This window comes from Drosophila guanche, unplaced genomic scaffold (genome assembly GCF_900245975.1).
Source record: "Drosophila guanche unplaced genomic scaffold, DGUA_6, whole genome shotgun sequence".
In the NCBI taxonomy this organism is placed as follows: Eukaryota; Metazoa; Arthropoda; class Insecta; order Diptera; family Drosophilidae; genus Drosophila; species Drosophila guanche.
In genome coordinates this window covers 2,348,100-2,366,819 of record NW_022995744.1, presented here as the reverse complement: position 1 = coordinate 2,366,819, position 18,720 = coordinate 2,348,100, and the positions used below count along the sequence as shown (strand labels likewise).

Sequence of the window (18,720 nt, the reverse complement as noted above, 5' to 3'; positions counted from 1 at the left end):
CTAAAAATATATGTTCAAAACCATTCTCTTCTAATGCGTATTTCCGTCTGTTGTGGTGAATGCTGCCAGCAGGATATTGATCACAGTAATCATGAAAACTCCCATTACCAGTAGCTCATTGGTCCTCGCATAGCGACTATGCTGACATCTTTTGATACGTCTCTATGGGGTGGTATTATTTGGCATAACTGCTTATGTTAGTGGCAGACATTAACTTACTTTAAAGATCAGCATAAGGCCTACGAGCAGCTGCAGACTCAGCGAGAGTATTACCAGAATCAGGCTGTATATGTAGGTCGAAGCCTTGTCGTTGTAAGTGATTAGGAAACGCAGCTGATTTGCATTCGCGGACAGAAGAGCTATATCCATGAGGCCTTATTTGGGGGAGTGAACACAGTTAAGTGAATATATTTTGTGGATAATTACTTTAATTACCTTCAGCCACATTTTTATTTGTGGCATAGCTATTCCCGCCCGAGAGATCGCTGCCTGATTTCCTCGGATTTACTTGAGCTGCTTCCACCTGATTCACATATTTCGGATCAACTAAGTTCTCTGCCTTCTCCAAATCCCTGACTGAGCTACAGCACTGTCCGCTTGCAGTGCTTGAGAAACTTTCCTCCGAACTGGGCGATTCCTGCAGAGATAGTTCCACATCTTTTTTGTCCATACTGGGACCGCCGTTTAGTTCCAATGCTAATCCAATATTAAATATTCGAGTCTTCTGCGTAAAGCTTTTGGTTACCAGTAGTAAACATTGAAACTTTTGAGGTCTCTGCGGTCTCTGATAAAAGAAAAGGGAATGACACTGACCCTGTTGGACAACCAGCTGTCGGCGAAATTTAGAGCACAACAACAGCAACAGACCCCATAAGCCGAAAAGTATCTCATGATTTGGGACAACCATTTAAGTATGCAACACGATATTAATTTATGGTGGAAATGGAAGTGTGAATAAGAATCTGAATGGGATCAGTGTCCAAACAAACTCTTGCGTTATCTTTTCTTATATTCCTCGTAATGAAAAGTCATTAAAACGCCACCATAATGGCCACCAAGGACCTGAATAAACAAGTCCCACGCAAACTAAAGTGTTTATAGGATACGAGAGTACAGTTTTCTCTAAGTCATTCTAAATTTATAGGTTCGATTTAATAGGGTTCGGGTAAATCGGGTGAGGTTAGCCTTTAAGTCCCAATTATGGATTGTGTGAGAAACTTTTGAAATGCACAGGCAGCTGTCGCAATGGACAGAAGTATGGAGGACTTTTATTACTTTGTTATGTGGGCTGTTATGAGAGTATTATCTATTTGACTTTGTACCAACTGCAATTTCTGCAAACTTAGATAGGAAATCAAAAGTAATTTTTTGTTTGTAAATATACCAAATAAAATAATTTTGTTTGATAACATTAGCACCTCCCCTCGCTGTTCGTGTCGCATTGCAGGACCTAAACGAAACAAGTGCGTCACGCGAGGCAAACAACTGTTCAGGACTCCGCTGTTCCAGTTTTTGTTTTTGTGGCTCTCTCTTGTCTCACCCGCCAGACGTAATGGTTACGCTCCCACGTGCCGGCTTAGGTCTGCCGTGCCTGACACTGTAGCTGGTGCTCTCTTTGGTGCTCAAAGTGTATGAATGTCGGGTGAGGTATTATTATTATTATTCCCCCACGCTCTCACGGTTTGTGTGGTGTGTGAGTGCAAATGGTATAAATGCCTCACCTTTTATGTACATGTTTATACACTCTCGGCTGCCTCCCTCTTGCGGCTTCATTCATGCCGCAGCGGCAATAGTAGTGTTTTATAAAGATAACGTTGCACGCATGCTCAAAACGCAAGTTACAAACAGGCTTTGTTTGCCTCCGTTGGTCTTGGTCTGGTCTGGCCTGGTCTGGGGTCTAGCCTGGGGTCTGGCTCAGTTCTGTTCCGTCGGCCGAAGCGTTTAGCAGTAATTTTTTCAGTTCGGCATTTGGTATTCGCGTTCTTGGTTCTAAGACTTTCTCTCTTCTCCCTCTCGACCGTTCTGGCGTTCTCGCTCAACCCGGCTAAAAACAACACAACTGTGAACGCCGAAACGTAAACTTTTCATTGATTTTCCCTCAGTGCTAATTTCAGTTTTGTGGATATATGTATATTTAATACCTAAATATAAATACAACCCAACAAATGTGTTTCCTCTACGAATAGTCCAGATTACGAGGTAAGTTTCTGCTCACTGAAATGCCCACTTTTCCGTAACCCGTAACGTAGCCGTATCCGGATCCCTACCCCGTACTCTGACAAACTGCCAAAAAATCAATGACCAAAAATTGCATGTGCGTCCGCCGTGACCTCCCTCAGCAGAGCCGCCTAAAAAGCCGCCATTGCTTCTCTTACTCACTCACCTTCTCTGTTTTTACTTCTGTGTGTCTGTTTCTTTCTGAACTGAACCTGATTTGACCCGGCAAAAGACTGTCTATAAAATCAATAACAAGACCTACATAAACCTACATTACAGACTATATTGCATAACCACCACACTACTGACAGTAAGACGAATCTAAATCTTCCTTTCGGTTCAGACATTTTTGGGTCATCGCCCGGCCGGGTCTGCATTGGCCAAAGTATGCGTGTAATCGTCTTAGGAACACTGTTGTCTGGGGTGCAAAGTTTCACTCCACAACTGATAAAGGTTTCTGCACTGCTGCTGTTTCAGTATTATCAGCCAGCTATTCAGTCAGTCGCTTTGGGGATGCGCTTCGTCTGCCTCTGCCACATACGGTATGTGGGTGGAGTGATTCGAGTCAGACAGTTTCCGCACCAGTACCGGAATCCCATTAATGCAAGAGAGTTTTCCCAGTAGCCTAGAATATTTTCAACACTCGCATTTGTTTTCCTCAATTTGAATTTATCATTGAGCGATTGAACGCGATTATACAATAATAATTGAGTCATTTGTTGTACATGCATTTCAAAACCAGTTTACAGGTACTTGCATTTAGAATTGGGAAGTTCAGAAAATGATTATTCAAAATATAGTTGATAAACTAGTTTTCCTCCATTAAACCTTAGAATGCAGTTGATATTGGCTAATACATAAGGTCAAACATATGTATATTAGTAATTATAATCAGGAAATAACATTTGAAATGTAGTTTCAAGCTTTACTACGAATCCAAGAAATATAAAACAAAAACTGATTTTACATGAATGTCTCTTAAGGTCTCTTTATTATCTTATCTTCTATTTTCTGATTAACCCTTATCATATAATTTGTTATATTTTTGTGGTACATCTTTATAAATTCGCTTATAGAAAAGGGTATTCAAGCCTCATCGTTGCTAACTTTAATCGTTCTTGGTTTTATTGCTTGCATTTTTTGTTTTGCCACAGCCTGATAAGATGAGAGTCATCTTTCAAAACATTACAGATAAAGACGCAATGGTTCGGCCGACGTATATGTACAAACATTTGCACGTACATATATTGCCAGTGTATGCATATTATACTCGTATATAAGAAGTATTTGCACTCGTTTAGTAGTGTGTATGTGTTCGACAATTGATCAGTGGACTTTGACAAATGATTTTTGTTGTATGTACATACATACATATGTATGTAGAAATTACTTGTAGTTCCCATATCTCGAGAACCAAATCTTTACTCTTCAGAGCTGATGTACCCATAACCTATTTGCATAATCATCCTCAACTGAACGCATTTGAATTGTTGCCACTTGACTGGGCCAATGGCAATTATCTCTATGTGAAATTATACGTACGTGTATTTTCATATGGATAAACCTCTAATTAGGCAGAAAATGGATTGGACTTTATGACTTGGCCTCTGGTTTGGCTTGATTGCATTCTGTTAGGTTGGAATTTTCAAATTCCGAATTCCGAGCCCACCAAAACTAAACTTGCCTATACAACTTTTTGTAATAATTCCACTTACGACTGATGCATGCACTTTTTTTATTGATTATATTTCAGGCTATCTATTGTGGGCAATCATTAAGCTAAACACGTAACATTCACTCAGGTAGCTAATAATAGTAAAAATAAAGACAAAAATCAAAACTAAAACCAAAGCATCAGAAATAACAACGAAAGCAGAAACAAAAAACAATGACGCCAGAGAAATCGGTTATAGCCTATATCAATCATTTGATAGTCAGCAACTTTTCATACTTCTGTAAGTATTATTGATAATATAAAAATAAGCATAATAATTCAATTTCGAATTGAGTTACTAAAACTAAATGAGAGGATTTACTCATTCAGAATATTTTGTATTGGTAAGCTTTCGAAAGAAGAATTGAGAAGTGGAATGGAAGAGAGTCAACCCTCCAATGAAGGACCAATGGCTATGGAAAACTCCCTCGGACCATGTCCCGATGTATACCAGTAAATAAAGCAAATTAAGGAGATTATTAATTTCATTTAATTAAATTTCTAAATATAATTTATACTGGGGAAGCTCTATTAACTGGTGCAATCTGTCTTTCACAGGGGACGAAATCGATGGATATCTGTATTATTTAGGCGGAACTCTGGGCACACTCACTCTCAGTAGTTTGGCGGCCAGTATTGCGTATTATTTTGCAACACGACCAGTACCGGAACAACCATTAGTGCCTCTGGAACACCAATCTCCATTGTTAGAGGTAAGACAGAAGTGATTTCGATCGCTTAGCCATCCCGTACCATACCATCCCATCAATTACATCATCGATTGCCCGATTACGAATTGTTTGTCTTGGATTCGCTGTATTTTCTCTGCACAGTGGCTGTTGTAGTTGTTGCCTTGTTTTATTTGAGGTGGAGCAAGCGAATCCAATGATGGCATGGCCAAGAAAAGCCTTTGATGTGCCAGCAGCAACCATGTGCACATGTCCACAATCACGTTGTGTGCGATTCCGATTTTGATTTCGATTTGGATTCACATGGCGATTCTGTTTCGTTGTTGTCGTCACATGATTTTCACACTCTTTCTTTACCATTCTTTCACCATTTCGATTTTCATTTCGATTTTCGCCATGTTGGCCTTTGTTCTGTGGCCACATCAGCACAGGCAATGAATGACGTGTTGGCCACAGTGGTGCAAATGACGATCAAGAATAGAAACACACTGAGACCGAGAGACAAGTCAGGACGAGAGATCTTTCCTGCAAAAATGTGCACCATTCTGGCAAAATAATTTATCAAACGACGGCGGTGCGACCGACGGTGCAATATATCTTGTCATGGCTCAATTGGCATTTTCCCCTAATTAGTCCCCCACAGAGTCTTCCCACGACTCTCGCCTCTCTTTGTTATTTCCTCCGTCTGACACCAGCCGGCATTTAATTTGTTAACATTTTTCTTCCTTGTAATCTCATGTAAATAAACAAATATTGATACAATACCGCGCGATATTTGGCATTGCATTGCCAAAAAGGCAAACAAGATTCCCAGGGACTGTGGGAGGTCGGCAGTCACAATTCGTGAAATGAAAGGGAAATTGAATGGAAATAAATATTAAATATTTCCAATACAATAGGCCCAAAACCTAACTACTATTCTGAAATATATCTTCAGGAATTCAAAGCCCCATCCTTAATCAATATTTTCCTTGCGTCGTATCAAAAAAATATTTCCCTATTTGCTAAATTAACAGATACCCCTTGCTACCAGTTGAAACCACTTTAAAGCCAGTAAAAAGTGCATAAATGATTTATGTATATTTGTTTCACTTAAACATAACATTTCCATTTCCATTGATGATTATCCCCCTTATATTTAATCCCCGACAAACCAAAGCTTCACCTTTGCACGTACCCCCCAAGGAATGGTCAGAACTACATGACAATGAGATGGCAAAACATCAAAACAATAGGGAAATGTCAGACTTTTGATAGCACTCGTATGTAAATCTATACAATAAATTGTATATACACATGCACAAATGTACAAACATACATATGTGTACATATGTATGAATGCTTGTCATTCTGGGGAAAATTCTTGGCACACTGCCGGGCATTTTCACTTGCATTGAGCGTTTCCCAATAAGAGAGAGAGAACATTAAAAATTAAAAAGAGTGCAAATTGAGGTGTAAATTATGTGCGTGTGAGAAAATTTAATTTCTTGAGAGAAAATGCAAAGCAGTGTATTTAGTATTTACTCATAATTGAGTGCGTTATGATGCATTTTTAGTACCAATGAAATTTAAAAACAAAATGGAACGAAGAAAGAACCTCTCGCACTTGTTGTTCCATTTATTGCCCAGAATGGTCGAGGACCAAGTGGACCAATCATATAAGACATCATAGTCATAGTAGTTTGATGCAAATTCACCGTCACCAAGAGATCCAAAGCAAGTATTCCTCCACCTTTGCCCCATTAGCAACAGAACACGTCACATGCCGCCTTAGATCGCGTGCACCAAAAACAGGCATAGAGAACAGACAGGAAGACAGGGACAGGCGGACAACTTGATCAACGAAACAAAAAGAAAATACATGAAACGATGAGACTATGAAAAACCAACCGTTTACGATTAAAATCAAAATCAAGTGAATATAAACGAATTAAATTCCTAGGCAAACGTTGCAGATTACCCATTCCCCCTACATATGCTTCTTCTCTCTCTCTCTCTCTCTCTCTCTCTCTCTCTCTCTCTCACTCTCTCAGTCTCTCTCTTCCTTTCGGTTGATACCAAATTCAAGAAGATTTTGCGGGCGGGCCAAAATAATTTTTAGCTGCGGCCAATATTCCTGCCTTCCTTCTGCCATTCAGTTCGAAATTAAGCATCGTGTCGCGCAGATCGTGGCGGATCAACGGGGCATACATCCATACATATGTATATTTGAAAAAATATTTCGAAAAAACAGAAAAACAACGAAACGGAAAACAACTAAATGAGATAGTATATACATATGCACATATCTGTGAAATAAGCGTATTTTTGTTATAAATAATAGCTCGCATATCCTAAACAAAAGGAAAATTAAGAAGAGAGAGGGAGAGAAAAACGCACGACAATTTGCAACAAATTGACAAAAATACAAGCGTTAATCTCATTACGTAAAACGCCTGAATCCAAAGAAATAATACTCAAATACAAATTTAACGAAAATATCAAAGAATAAACTTAAAATAAATCGATTTGCCAAAGTGTCCAAGTGTCCGTCGTCAGTCGTTGCCGTTGCCGTTGCCGGAACCATCTGAACCCGAGCCCTCAAGTTCAAGTTCATTCTGGTTCTACATATGCGGAAATATACATACATACATACATATGTATGTATTGTATATTTCCCCCAAGACGGACCACAGCCCACCTAAAAAAACATAAAACTGATTGTATAAAAATACATTAAACATAATTTCTGTTCCAATTCGATGTGATATACTATGAATGCATGCTTGTGGTTTCAGTGAACTTTGCTTCCAGTTGAGAGTACCCTAATTTGAATGGATTTACGATGTTTAAGCAATGTTCCATCAACTTTTACGATTGTTTACAGTGGTAGCATCTTTGAGAATACCAATCGGAATACTTTTGAGCCATGTGCGCGGGTATGGGAACGAAATGGGGAATGGGCAATATACGAATTATTATCCAAATTGTTTTGAAGTGGGTTTTCGAGATTTATAACTTAAGTAGCGAAATGAATGCCAGAACAATGATTTCATACTTGAAAAATCTGTAATATCTGTAATATTTTCTTGGCCCATCTTTCTGTAGATCGTCTAACGAGAATCTATGTGTACACTCTTTTGCTAGGCTAGAACTCAATCATAATCTATCAATCAAAATGTCAGGCCGTATACAATTTTCAATTATTTTTTGCAAAATATTTGCCCAATCGAAATACCTATTTGTGGGTTTATTTAGAATCATAATAAATGTCAAGTTAAATCAGAATTTTGGGTATATACTTAAGTTGTGTTGATCTATACATACAAATATATATTTAGTCTACATTTCGAATTTAGAAAAATAATAATAAGCAAGACAATATTAACTTAAATTAAAGGTTACATACAATATGGTCAATTATAGGAATGTTACAGCTTAATATGCACAAAGTAGATGAGTTAAATGATTTTTTGTTTAGTTTTTCAATAAACATGTCACTCTCTTTTTAACTGAAATTAAAATACAGATCTTTGTTCATTCATATTCTCAGTAGGACTTCCTTCCTGACCTTCCTGAAATGTTGATGTAACCACAATTGCGTGTGGCATAACTCAGAGGAGAATTGCTCATTCATTGAAATGTTGGCATAGCATCGCCATCGGCACTCCAATGTCCAAAACGCTTTCCCCCATGACTCAGGTTCTGATCGTAGCTGGTACAGAAATTCTCATATCTTGTCGGATTTTGCAAAATATCTTTTGTTTTTCGTCTTGCTCTCTGAGTGTTATGCTGCCACACACACACACCGCATCTCATAGATAACAGCCGAGTGGAAGCGTTCTTGCCCCAAAGCGTACTATTTATAAATTAATTTGGGGCAGGCCACGCCAAAGCAACAGACGGCGACGAATTGTCGATACAGCAGTGTTTCCCCTCTCTTTCTCTTTATTCCGCCCCTGTGTTTCTGGTCTGCAGCTGACAATATTGAATAATTATAAACAAAATTGAATTTGTCAAATTTGTCAGAAGACGAAATTAAGCGAACAAGGAGGGGTCATAACTATGCTTTGGTTCGGGATTAGTTTTCGTTTAAAATTATCCCATTGAAAAAGGGATAATGAGATATCAAATCATGTTTGTGATGTAGTCCAAGTCCAATTTGTTCCAATTAAAAAAAAGAAATCTATTTATAAGCGCGATAATTAGCATTTAAATGGTTCTGCGATTACGAAAGACTTCAAATAGGAAAATTGAAAATACAACCTGCAAATCGGACAGATGTCGCGGCGCCCACGGCAACGACAAGATGGTCTAGTTGTGGGAAAAGTGAGAAAATATCGTGGGTGTGTGTGCTTAATCTATTTGCAGTTGCTCGTAAAATGTGCATACTAAAGGCTGATCCATAAAACCCAGCCTGAAAAAAGGTGCCTGAAAAGCAAACAGAATTCAAATCCGTAAGACTATAAAGTGATCCCGTGAGATTGTGAGATTCGAAACATGTCTTGTTGCGGTCAAATCACCAGCATACGGGTGCCCATCGAGCTAAGCAATCAGAGCGATGTGCTCAAGGTAAACCTCACGAAGTCCCCTGAAAGTTCCCTCAAAAAGAACAATTAAAAAGTATATCCCTAACCTCCAGCTTGAAAATGCAATATACTAATAATTTGTTTATTTTTTGCTTCTTTTTTTGCTCATTATTCTTGACACACGCATTTGTTGGTTAGATCATGTACGATCATCGTCAAGATATCCATCACAGGGTGGGTAGACTAGGAATCATTGCCCCGTGGGGTATGCTCTGAAAGTTCTCACCATTCAATACCATTCAGTGCCGCGTGCGTCATCAATAAAATCTAAACAAAATCGAATTGGAAAGCACTTTAATCTATGAAAAGCATTTATTTTTGAAAAATATTTGCATTTCGCTCATTAAAATCAGCCAGCACAAACAAACTAACTTTTTGAAGCTCCTCCCTCCCAGTGCCCAAAATAAACTTTTCTCCCATCCCATTCCAATTTCCATTCCCGAACTGTACAATATTATGATATTCGTTCTCATACATCAACACTTTCGGATATTGTGGTAATTTTTCTCACATCTGTGGGTCATAAAGGAAGTGCTCTGTGGCCACATCGAATCGATGCCGCTTTGTTCAAGTATCTACTGCCCGGTCTGGCCAAGGCGCCCGAATGAAAGTCCGTTGAGTGATCGGTTTATGTCTTAGCCACAAAAACAGACCATATGTCATAGCCCAGATTGAAAGCGCAGATATTTATTGAATTGAATCCAACAATTGGGTGTGATTTATTTTTCGAGTGGCATAAAATAAACACAGAAATGAGATTAAATCGATTGAAGACTGGTCAGAACTCAAGGTTGTATGGAAATGGGGAAACTAAAGGCCAATATAAATAGTTATAGCTTCATGCTGTTAACCTGTACGTAAAAAAGATCTTAAATTATGTTCCTCAGATATGCTGAGGATGACTCAGATATGCCAAAGAATAGTTTAGATTCCATTTAATTCAGCTTAAGACAAACAAATCATGAATCAGAACCATATTTGTGTGAGATCCACCAATCATATCTGCTCCCAATAAAAAACCTTTCTCTGATTGATTATCGCTCATGCTTCTCCTTGATGTATTCTCATAAAAAGATCTCTCCACTCATTGCATGAACACGATTTCTCTCTCTCTCTCTCCCTGTTTCTCTTGGGGTCAAAATTATCCCATTTTAGGGTCCAGAACAAATACACGTCTCCAAGTTCTACAAGGAGTCGAAAAATGGCAAATTTGTATCCTACATCACAGAGAACGTCCGCACGCTATATCAGACGTTCCGCGAGGGAGCCTATGCCTCCAACAATGGCCCGTGTCTGGGCTGGCGAGAGACCCTAACGTCGCCCTATCAGGTGAGTCGAGGCAAGAGAGCACCGTCCCACCGATCAGTCTCTTGTATAACAACTCCATCCTCCATCCCACAGTGGATCAACTATGATGAGGCACTGTTGCGGGCCAAGAACTTTGGCTCGGGCATGCTGGCACTGGGAGCTCGGCCCAAACAGTTGATTGGCATCTACTCGCAAAACCGTCCGGAGTGGATACTGTATGAGCAGGGCTGCTACTCGTTCTCGCTGGTGGTGGTGCCGCTGTATGACACCCTGGGTCCCGATGCCTGCGCCTTCATCATCCGCCAGACGGAAATGTCGATTGTAATCGTGGAGGATGATGCCAAGGCAGCCATGCTCCTGGAGAAGGCTCCGCGCAGCCTGAAGATCATCGTGGCCATCAAGCCGATACGCCAGACCACTCTGGAGCGGGCGCGCAGTCGCGGGATACAGATATTTTCGTTCATCGACGTGGAGAAGCTGGGCGCCAAGGGCAGTCACCCGGAGATTCCTCCGGCGGCGGAGGATCTGTGCACGGTCTGCTACACATCGGGAACCACCGGCAATCCCAAGGGCGTTATGCTGACCCACGGCAACGTGGTGGCAGGCGTTTGTTCTGTGATCCTGCAGATGGGCGATCATCGGATCCGGGCCGGGGATGTGATGGTATCCTTTCTGCCATTGGCCCACATGTTCGAGCGGTGTTGCGAGAATGGCATGTACTATGTGGGCGGCTGTGTCGGCTTCTACTCGGGCGACATCAAGGAGCTGACCAACGACCTGAAGATGCTGAAGCCCACGGTTATGCCGGCTGTGCCTCGCCTCCTAAACCGCGTCTACGACAAGATCCAGAATGACATTTCCGCATCGGGTCTGAAGCGCGGGCTCTTCAACATGGCGATGCGGGCTAAGGAGAAGGAAATTGCCCGCGGTGTCCTGCGCCGCAACGGCTGCTGGGACAAGCTGGTATTCAAGAAGGTGCACCAGGCCTTCGGTGGCAACCTGCGCCTTATGGTCGTAGGCTCGGCGCCTTTGGCCGGCAACGTTCTCACCTTCATGCGCTGTGCCTTGGGCTGTCTGGTGCTGGAGGGTTATGGCCAGACGGAATGCACTGGTGCCATTACACTCACAGTTCAGGGGGATCATGTCCCCAACCATGTGGGTCCGCCCGTGTCCTGCAATGCAGTGAAGCTGGTCGATGTGCCTGAGATGGAGTACTTTTCCAACCAAAATACGGGCGAGGTCTGTGTGCGAGGCTCAAATGTGTTCCATGGGTGAGTGAACTTACCCGAGACTTTCTAGGGAGCGGACTAGTCAATTCGGGATCTACAAAATCGATAATCCATTACAGTTACTATAAGGATCCGGAGAAGACGGCGGAGGCGATCGACTCGGAGGGCTGGCATCACACCGGCGATGTGGGAATGTGGCTGCCGAATGGCACCCTGCGGATCATCGATCGTCGCAAGCACATCTTCAAGCTCAGCCAGGGAGAGTACATAGTGCCGGAGAAGATTGAGAATATATATACGCTGAGTCAATATGTAAATCAAGTCTATGTCTATGGGGAGAGCTTAAAAGTATGTTTACGAGGAATGGGAATGGAAATGGAATGCCTTAAACTTAATGCATTTCTTGACACATCTTGAAACAATTTCAGAGCTGCATTATTGCTGTCGTTGTACCTGATACCGATGTACTGAAACAATGGGCCACGGAGAACAGTGTACGCGGCACACTCTCCGTCCTGTGCAATAATAAGAATGTCAAGGAACTGATCATGAACGACATGCTCAACTGGGGCAAACAGAGTGGACTGAAGTCATTCGAACAGGTGAGAGACATCGCAAGCCCCTTAAGCGAGTATTTAATAAATTAATGAATGCATTTCAGGTCAAGGATGTATATCTTCATCCGGATCCCTTCTCCGTACAAAACGGACTGCTAACGCCCACATTCAAGGCCAAGAGACCACAACTTAAGAGCTACTTCAAGCCACAACTGGAGGATATGTATAAGCACTTGGATTAAAGCAATACCTACTATTTATATGCATACATACATACAAGAGAAAAACACACCAAATGCCAACAAAACAACGAAACGAACTAAAGATAATGATAATAATGAGCAAAAGCATTCAAAAAGATTAAACTATATGCCTAAACTAAACCATATTAAACTGATGATAACTAAGACTACAGACGCAGATACTTGAAGACCCAAATGGGAGAAGAGCAGATTCGAATTTTGTAGTTTCGTCAATTGTTAGCAATTAAGAGAAGCGCAAGATACACCAGATACAAATACAGATAAAACAAAGGACGAGAGGAGAGGAGAACAGGAGAACAGGAGAACTTTTGACAGCCGCATTTTTATATAATTTAATCGAGAAGCGAACTATTAACTAATGTGTTAAATATACATATATATTTCCCCTAACCACCCCTTATGGTCTAGTTCAAAGTGAATAAGCACGAATGCGTAGTCTGAGCAAAACACATACATATACCATAACTAACCAACACATATTGAGCCAGTTGAATAAAAGGAAAGCTTTAATTAACTATCTACGAGTGCAAACGGTATTCAGCTTTAGTTTAAAAAATTTTAAATTTTATATTAATTCGAAATCCTACTCAAGTGCTGAGCTACAACTAATCGGAGAAGCAGATCAAATTCAATACAATAAATATATTTATGATAAAAAAGTCTATTGACTGCACTATCTGCCTTATGAAACGCAAAATTTGATCCAAAAATTGCAAAAAAACTTTCTTAATAAGTAGATACATTCAATATGCTGAAAACAACATAGAAAACCAGAAGGATAATACAATTAAATAAATAATTTCTTTATGTAGATACAAAAGCGAATAATTCAAAATATGATTTGAAATAAAACACACAAAATAATACGAAATACTGTAATGTTGAAAAATAGGAAGCAGCTAACCTGTCTCTTAGACATTTCCTCCCTCCCAAGAAATGGAATTATTCTGGATTTCATTCATCATTTAATGGCTAGGCAAAACTTTTAGACTTATGCGCGCACTCTGCGTGGTTTGACATTCAAATTCAACTTAAATCAAAAGTGTGGTGTGGTGTGGCAAAGCTCTGGGAATGGAATGCAAGACAAGAAGCAAATTTCGAATTTTTTAGCTGAGCCATTTGCTTTTCGTATCTCTGTTTGCATTTCGAATTACAATTTACAAATTACTCTTGGGATTAGGACTTATCTAATTAGTAGTTAGGCATGCATCAATGACAATCGACTTAAATTCACTAAAGACCACGTTTGGGGGAACTTTAACTAAGCGGAAATCACAGTTCGCCGTGCTTGGGCTCAGGCGGTGGCGGCTGCGTGGTGACCACCACATGATCATCGACCGGATCTTCGTCAATGTCCCTGCTATGTGAGTTCTCATGATCCTCGATGCGGGCTAATAACGCTTTGAGTTCTGCATCATAGTCCTTCCACTCTGGTACTATCCTTTGGGCTGCAGTCAGCTTGGCCTCCTTGGTCTGCGGGTTGTTGCACAGGTCGATGACTTTGGCACTGCTGAATTTGCTGTCGCTGCACCAGGTCTGACACCACAACCAGTCGTCGGGCAGCGATTTAATGGACACTTGATGTATCATGTTGTTGGGCAAGTCCTGATCCAGATTGGACAAGCTGTTGGGGTCCTGGCTGAGGGCCTGGTACTGGCCACGCAACCTGTCGCCAGCGGCAATCTTGCGAAAGCGCTTAAGGTCTACCACGTACAAGGCTGAAATATGATACCGCCTACCCATCAGATGGCTGCGCCAGTAGCCCTGCTTCCAGAAGCGGAACCCCTCCATTTCCTTGCGCGAGTCACAGAACGGAGTGTAGGCATAGGGAGCTCCGCCCAGATCCAGGTCGTACAGCTCCTTGATGTCCGTCCTGACAATGGCATCTGCATCCACAAAAATAATCTTTCTCACATTGAGAGGGAACAAGACATCTAGGAAGAGGATCTTGTAGCCCCAAATGGTGCGCTGCTTCTCAGTTTGCTGGTGCAGCCAGCGTGGCCATTTGTACTGGACCAGTTCGTACTGGAAATTGTACTCTGTGGCCATGTGGGGCAGGAAATCAGTGAACTGTGGCGACAGGTAGTTCTTCAGGAACCAAAACTTCACCGGGGATTTCGTATGCTTGAGCAAGGAGATCATCATAATTCTGAGCAGGCGCTCGTACAGGTGTCCTGAGGCCACGGAGAAAATGTTGATGGTCTCCGTATCCTCATCGGCTGCGGCCTGATTCCCATTGCTGCCACCGAAGCTGCTGGCAATGCTGTTCCAAATGCCCGACTGTGCCGCCTGGTCGGTCTCGTCGGCAAGCAGCTCAGCCTGCTGCATTCCTGGCTTCTTTGACACTCGCAGCTTAATGACATGCGAACGCAGAGAGGTGATTAGTACCTGCACTACCGAGGAACCTGCATCGTAATTGGCATTCTCGCCATCGATATGACTTATTCCATAGATATCCGTTGATTTCCCCTCGCGTAGACGCAGCGACCAGGCTCCGGGATTGGCCTTCAGTTGGAAATAGCCCAGATTGGCCATCACTATGGTGTCCACGAGGGTGGTCTTGCTCTTGGTGCCTAGGACAAGTTGCAAGCCTCTGGGTGGCGTTCCGGTGGACGCATCGAAGCAGTGGCCCTCCAGCAAAAGATACTCCAAGTCGAACTCGCTGTGCACGGGTCCTCCGATCTCCGACAGTTTGATGTTATCCAAGTCGTAGACAGCACGCACAGCCTCAACCAGCCAGTTCTCGGGAACCTGAATCTGCTGGGTCAGTAGAGGATTGGCCGGCAAGCCGCTGAACTTTGCCAGAGGACCGTCCGACCTGACTCCGTTTGCTTCAAACTGGATCTCTGGCTCCACAACGTAGCGGTAGAAGTTCTTTACTGGCATATCACTGTGCTGGGGCACGGGAATCATGAAGAGGCTCAGCTGGCAGTTGAGCACCTGCCGCAGAAGGATCAGCAATGGCGCCATCTTCTGCGCCCCCCTCGAGGCAGGGTCCAGCACTGCGACAACATCAAAGTGAGGTAACTTTTCCTGTTTGGGGGGCAGCAGCACCACCGAATGATCAGACTTCAGATCGGTGGGCATCTTGAAGCGATTCTTTGTCTGTCTGGGCAGGAGGCTGGCGTAGAGCTTGAGCAGTGTGTCGCTGGTGAAATCCGCACCGACGTCTTGGGCAGATTCCCTAAGTACTTGACGCACCTTATCGCCGTATTGCAGGGAGCTGAACCGCGCCAATAGTGCAAAGTCCGCACTATCGAAGCTCTCGTCAGCGGAAAGCGGTCCATACAGTCGTCCGTTTCCAATGACCAATCGCTGGGACTTGTTCAGTCCCAACACACGCTGGGCATACACTCGCAGCATCTTCAGATGAAGCTCCGTGGAGCCCAGTATGTCCAGCACCTTGGATGGTGTCTCAAGCTTCTCCTTGGGCTTCTTCAACCACTTTAGCACCTGCTCGGTGGCCTGAGTCGATGGCAGGGTCTGCATGGCGGCCCAAGCCAAACGATTAAGGTTCTTCGAATCCCCTGCCGGAACGTTTTCAGTATTGGGTATGAATGCCAAGCGTACGCTCTCGCTCCCCTGGACATACTCCAGGGCATGGGTGAGCAGATTGCGTCCCTCTTCCGTGTCCAGGTCCGCAAACACCCAAATGGTAAGGAATTGCAGAGAGGCTCGGCCAATCCGCTCTGTGGATTTTTTTCCGCCAAAGAACTTGAGGTTCTCCATCACCGTGGCAGTCATGTCCCGGTTTGAGAGCCGGTTCAAAGCGGCTACATTGCCCAGCTGCTTGTAGGGCACGCCATTAATGTCTAGGTACTTCACATCCTCCTGGCTAAGAATCCGCTGATTGAGTCTGGGCATGACATGGGGCTGGTTCATAAGGTAGTCGATGGCCACGTCATTGTCTGTCATCTCGCCCTTGTAGACGGCCTTCTGCAGAGTGCTCGTGTGAGTCATGATCTCGGTGAAGATAGCCTCTTCGAACTCGCTGTCCGCAGTGACAATGTTGCTTGGCATGGGCACCCCGTTGAGCAGAGCCTGCGGCTGTCCCTTGTCTGAAAAGCCCAGGCGTTGTACAAACTCTGCCGCCAGCTCGCGGCCATAGTCGTAGGTGGAGTCCTCCTCAATGAACTCTTCAGCCTTCGCGCGGGTTAGGGTGCTGAACTCCTTTATCAGCTGCTTCACGATGTTCTCCTTCTTTACCACCTTCGTCTCGCCTACGGCTGCGTATATGTCAGTGAGGAAGCTCAGAGCAGCTCGGGCATCCTTCTTCTGGCTAACATAGTTGAAGGCGCATGTGATGGCTATGTAATCCTCGGCATTTTCCTTGCTGGCCTCCCTGGCATCGAAAACCAATCCGAGACGAATGGGAGCCTGGTGTATGACAAAGGACTCGGATAACTTTATCACACTCCTGGCCTTCAGTTGAAGGGCATCCACAATCAAGACCAAGTTGAACACATTCTTCCTGATGTTCCTCAGCATTCCGGGGAAGGTGGGGCGCAGCAGATCCATTACCGACGATGGCCAGCGTCTGTATTGAGCATCGGTTTCGATATCATTGATCCACTGCACGGCCGTGTCCCGGATATCAATGGCAAACTCCTTCTTGCTCGAGGCCGTCAGATCAAGGGCCAGCAGGGAGCTGGCCAAGCCTCCCCTCACATTGTTACTGTGCAGACTTTCTAGCACTCGCATCTCTGAGCGCAGGGTCTCCACCATAGAGTACAGGTCCATGGTGTCTGCATCGAAAAACAGGCCGTTAATGAACAGCGCACCGTCCGGAGGTGCAACGTTCAAGCTGCGTCCGAATGTCTCCGTGTTGTGCTTGACCTCAGCCCTCAGCGATTCCGTCACCTTGTGGGCCAGCAGAGTCCTGGCAAGCATGGGGAAATTGTGCGCAGTGTACTGCAGAATCTGCAGGGACTCATCCCCTTGAATCTCCGCAATAGCAGCAGTGGCTTGCAAGCCCAGATCCTGGAATTCCCAGGCCTTTAGCTGGGCGATCTCGTCGTTGCCCTGCAACAGACGTTGGCGCAGTTGGTCCAGGGCCCGCTTCAGATTGGGATGCTTGTTCTTCAACGCCTTAAAGTCGAAGCCCTGCACGTCCGATTCATTGTCCAGGTCCTCATCCAAAGTGGAGCCAGCTTCCGGCTTGGGAGCATCGTCCTGACTCTTGTACTCGGTGCTCTTCAAATGCAGCTCCACACCATAGCCGGATAGGCGCACCGGCTTCTTCTCTGTTTTTGCCAAATGATGGCGCAGGATGTATCGAATCTTGCCATTGTTGGCCTCCTTCTCCAGGAGCTTGTGATATGTGCGAAACTGCGAGCTTCCAAGGTCGCCATACAAGACCACCGTGCGGGTATTGTTCTCACTACCCGGATAGATGTGATCAAAGCTGTAGGTATCCACGGGCGAATCCAAACTGTCCTCGGCCCGCGACAGTTCGAGTTTCTTCTCCAACTCCACGTAGCTGCAGGCCAACTCAGTGCCGACGTGGGCGAAAGTAGAGCTCTGGCAGGCGCCTCCGCTTCGCAGTTCGTCGGACAGCTGGAAGTGTGTCTGGATGCGCGGAGTTAGGCTGTGCATGGACACCACCAGCTTGAGCAGAGGCAGCTCCGGCGAGCTAACATGAGCTTTGACCAGTTCTAGGGCGGCATTGTACATCTGCGACTCAGTATCTAGACGAAAATACTAAATAATCAAGCACCTCAACCATTTAGTCAAGTACAAACCATATTCGTTCAGAGCCGTGTCCAGCTTCGCCACCCCTCGGACGTAGTCCCAGAAGAGGCCAGCCTGCTCGTCCGCCAAGTACTCTGCGATCTCCAGATACAATGGCGTCTGTGTCCACTTGGCATTGATGAGTGTGGTTATGGGATAGCTCTGACTGGATTCTGCTCTGGCCAAGATCGGGGCTGCTGACTGCAGCAGCACAAACACACACAAGAGACGTAACATTGTTTGCTTCCGTGTTTATTGTATGTTTTCGGTCATCTGCATAGCTTTCAAATAAGGTTGTGCCTAACGGGCCTGCACTCTATTTACTTGTTCAACAATTTGAAACTGGCTCTCGTTTTCTATTAATTAATTTAGTAAAATTAAAAAAAATTAGAACTGATGTGGCGTTTGACCGGCTGCATTTCAGTGTGGCTGCATTTAATACCAG

General features: G+C 43.8%; 3 protein-coding genes across 5 annotated transcripts; 1 reads left to right on the top strand and 2 right to left on the bottom strand.

Moving 5' to 3' along the window:
- Positions 1 to 16: 16 nt before the first annotated feature.
- On the bottom strand, positions 17 to 734 carry LOC117579615 (ninjurin-1). Its single transcript, XM_034265550.1, has 3 exons — positions 436 to 734; positions 220 to 374; positions 17 to 162 (listed from the first exon to the last, which is right to left on the bottom strand). The coding sequence occupies exons 1-3, from the start codon at positions 668 to 670 to the stop codon at positions 31 to 33; spliced, it is 522 nt and encodes a 173-aa protein (XP_034121441.1). The 5' UTR covers positions 671 to 734; the 3' UTR covers positions 17 to 30.
- A 1,171-nt stretch (positions 735 to 1,905) lies between these two features.
- Positions 1,906 to 13,230, top strand: LOC117580350 (long-chain-fatty-acid--CoA ligase 5). 3 transcript variants are annotated; one of them, XM_034266864.1, is made up of 8 exons: positions 1,906 to 2,199; positions 3,971 to 4,172; positions 4,490 to 4,644; positions 10,344 to 10,517; positions 10,590 to 11,767; positions 11,845 to 12,073; positions 12,154 to 12,327; positions 12,387 to 13,230. In XM_034266864.1, the coding sequence occupies exons 2-8, from the start codon at positions 4,106 to 4,108 to the stop codon at positions 12,522 to 12,524; spliced, it is 2,115 nt and encodes a 704-aa protein (XP_034122755.1). In that variant the 5' UTR covers positions 1,906 to 2,199; positions 3,971 to 4,105; the 3' UTR covers positions 12,525 to 13,230. The 3 variants fall into 3 exon arrangements, with proteins under 3 accessions (XP_034122755.1, XP_034122756.1, XP_034122757.1); XM_034266865.1 differs by lacking the exons at positions 1,906 to 2,199; positions 3,971 to 4,172; positions 4,490 to 4,644 and adding exons at positions 8,968 to 9,171; positions 9,327 to 9,362; XM_034266866.1 differs by lacking the exons at positions 1,906 to 2,199; positions 3,971 to 4,172; positions 4,490 to 4,644 and adding an exon at positions 8,982 to 9,171.
- A 260-nt stretch (positions 13,231 to 13,490) lies between these two features.
- Positions 13,491 to 18,673, bottom strand: LOC117580349 (UDP-glucose:glycoprotein glucosyltransferase). Its single transcript, XM_034266863.1, has 2 exons — positions 18,287 to 18,673; positions 13,491 to 18,232 (listed from the first exon to the last, which is right to left on the bottom strand). Exons 1-2 carry the CDS (start codon positions 18,510 to 18,512, stop codon positions 13,818 to 13,820), a joined length of 4,641 nt encoding a protein of 1,546 aa, XP_034122754.1. The 5' UTR covers positions 18,513 to 18,673; the 3' UTR covers positions 13,491 to 13,817.
- Positions 18,674 to 18,720: the final 47 nt, after the last annotated feature.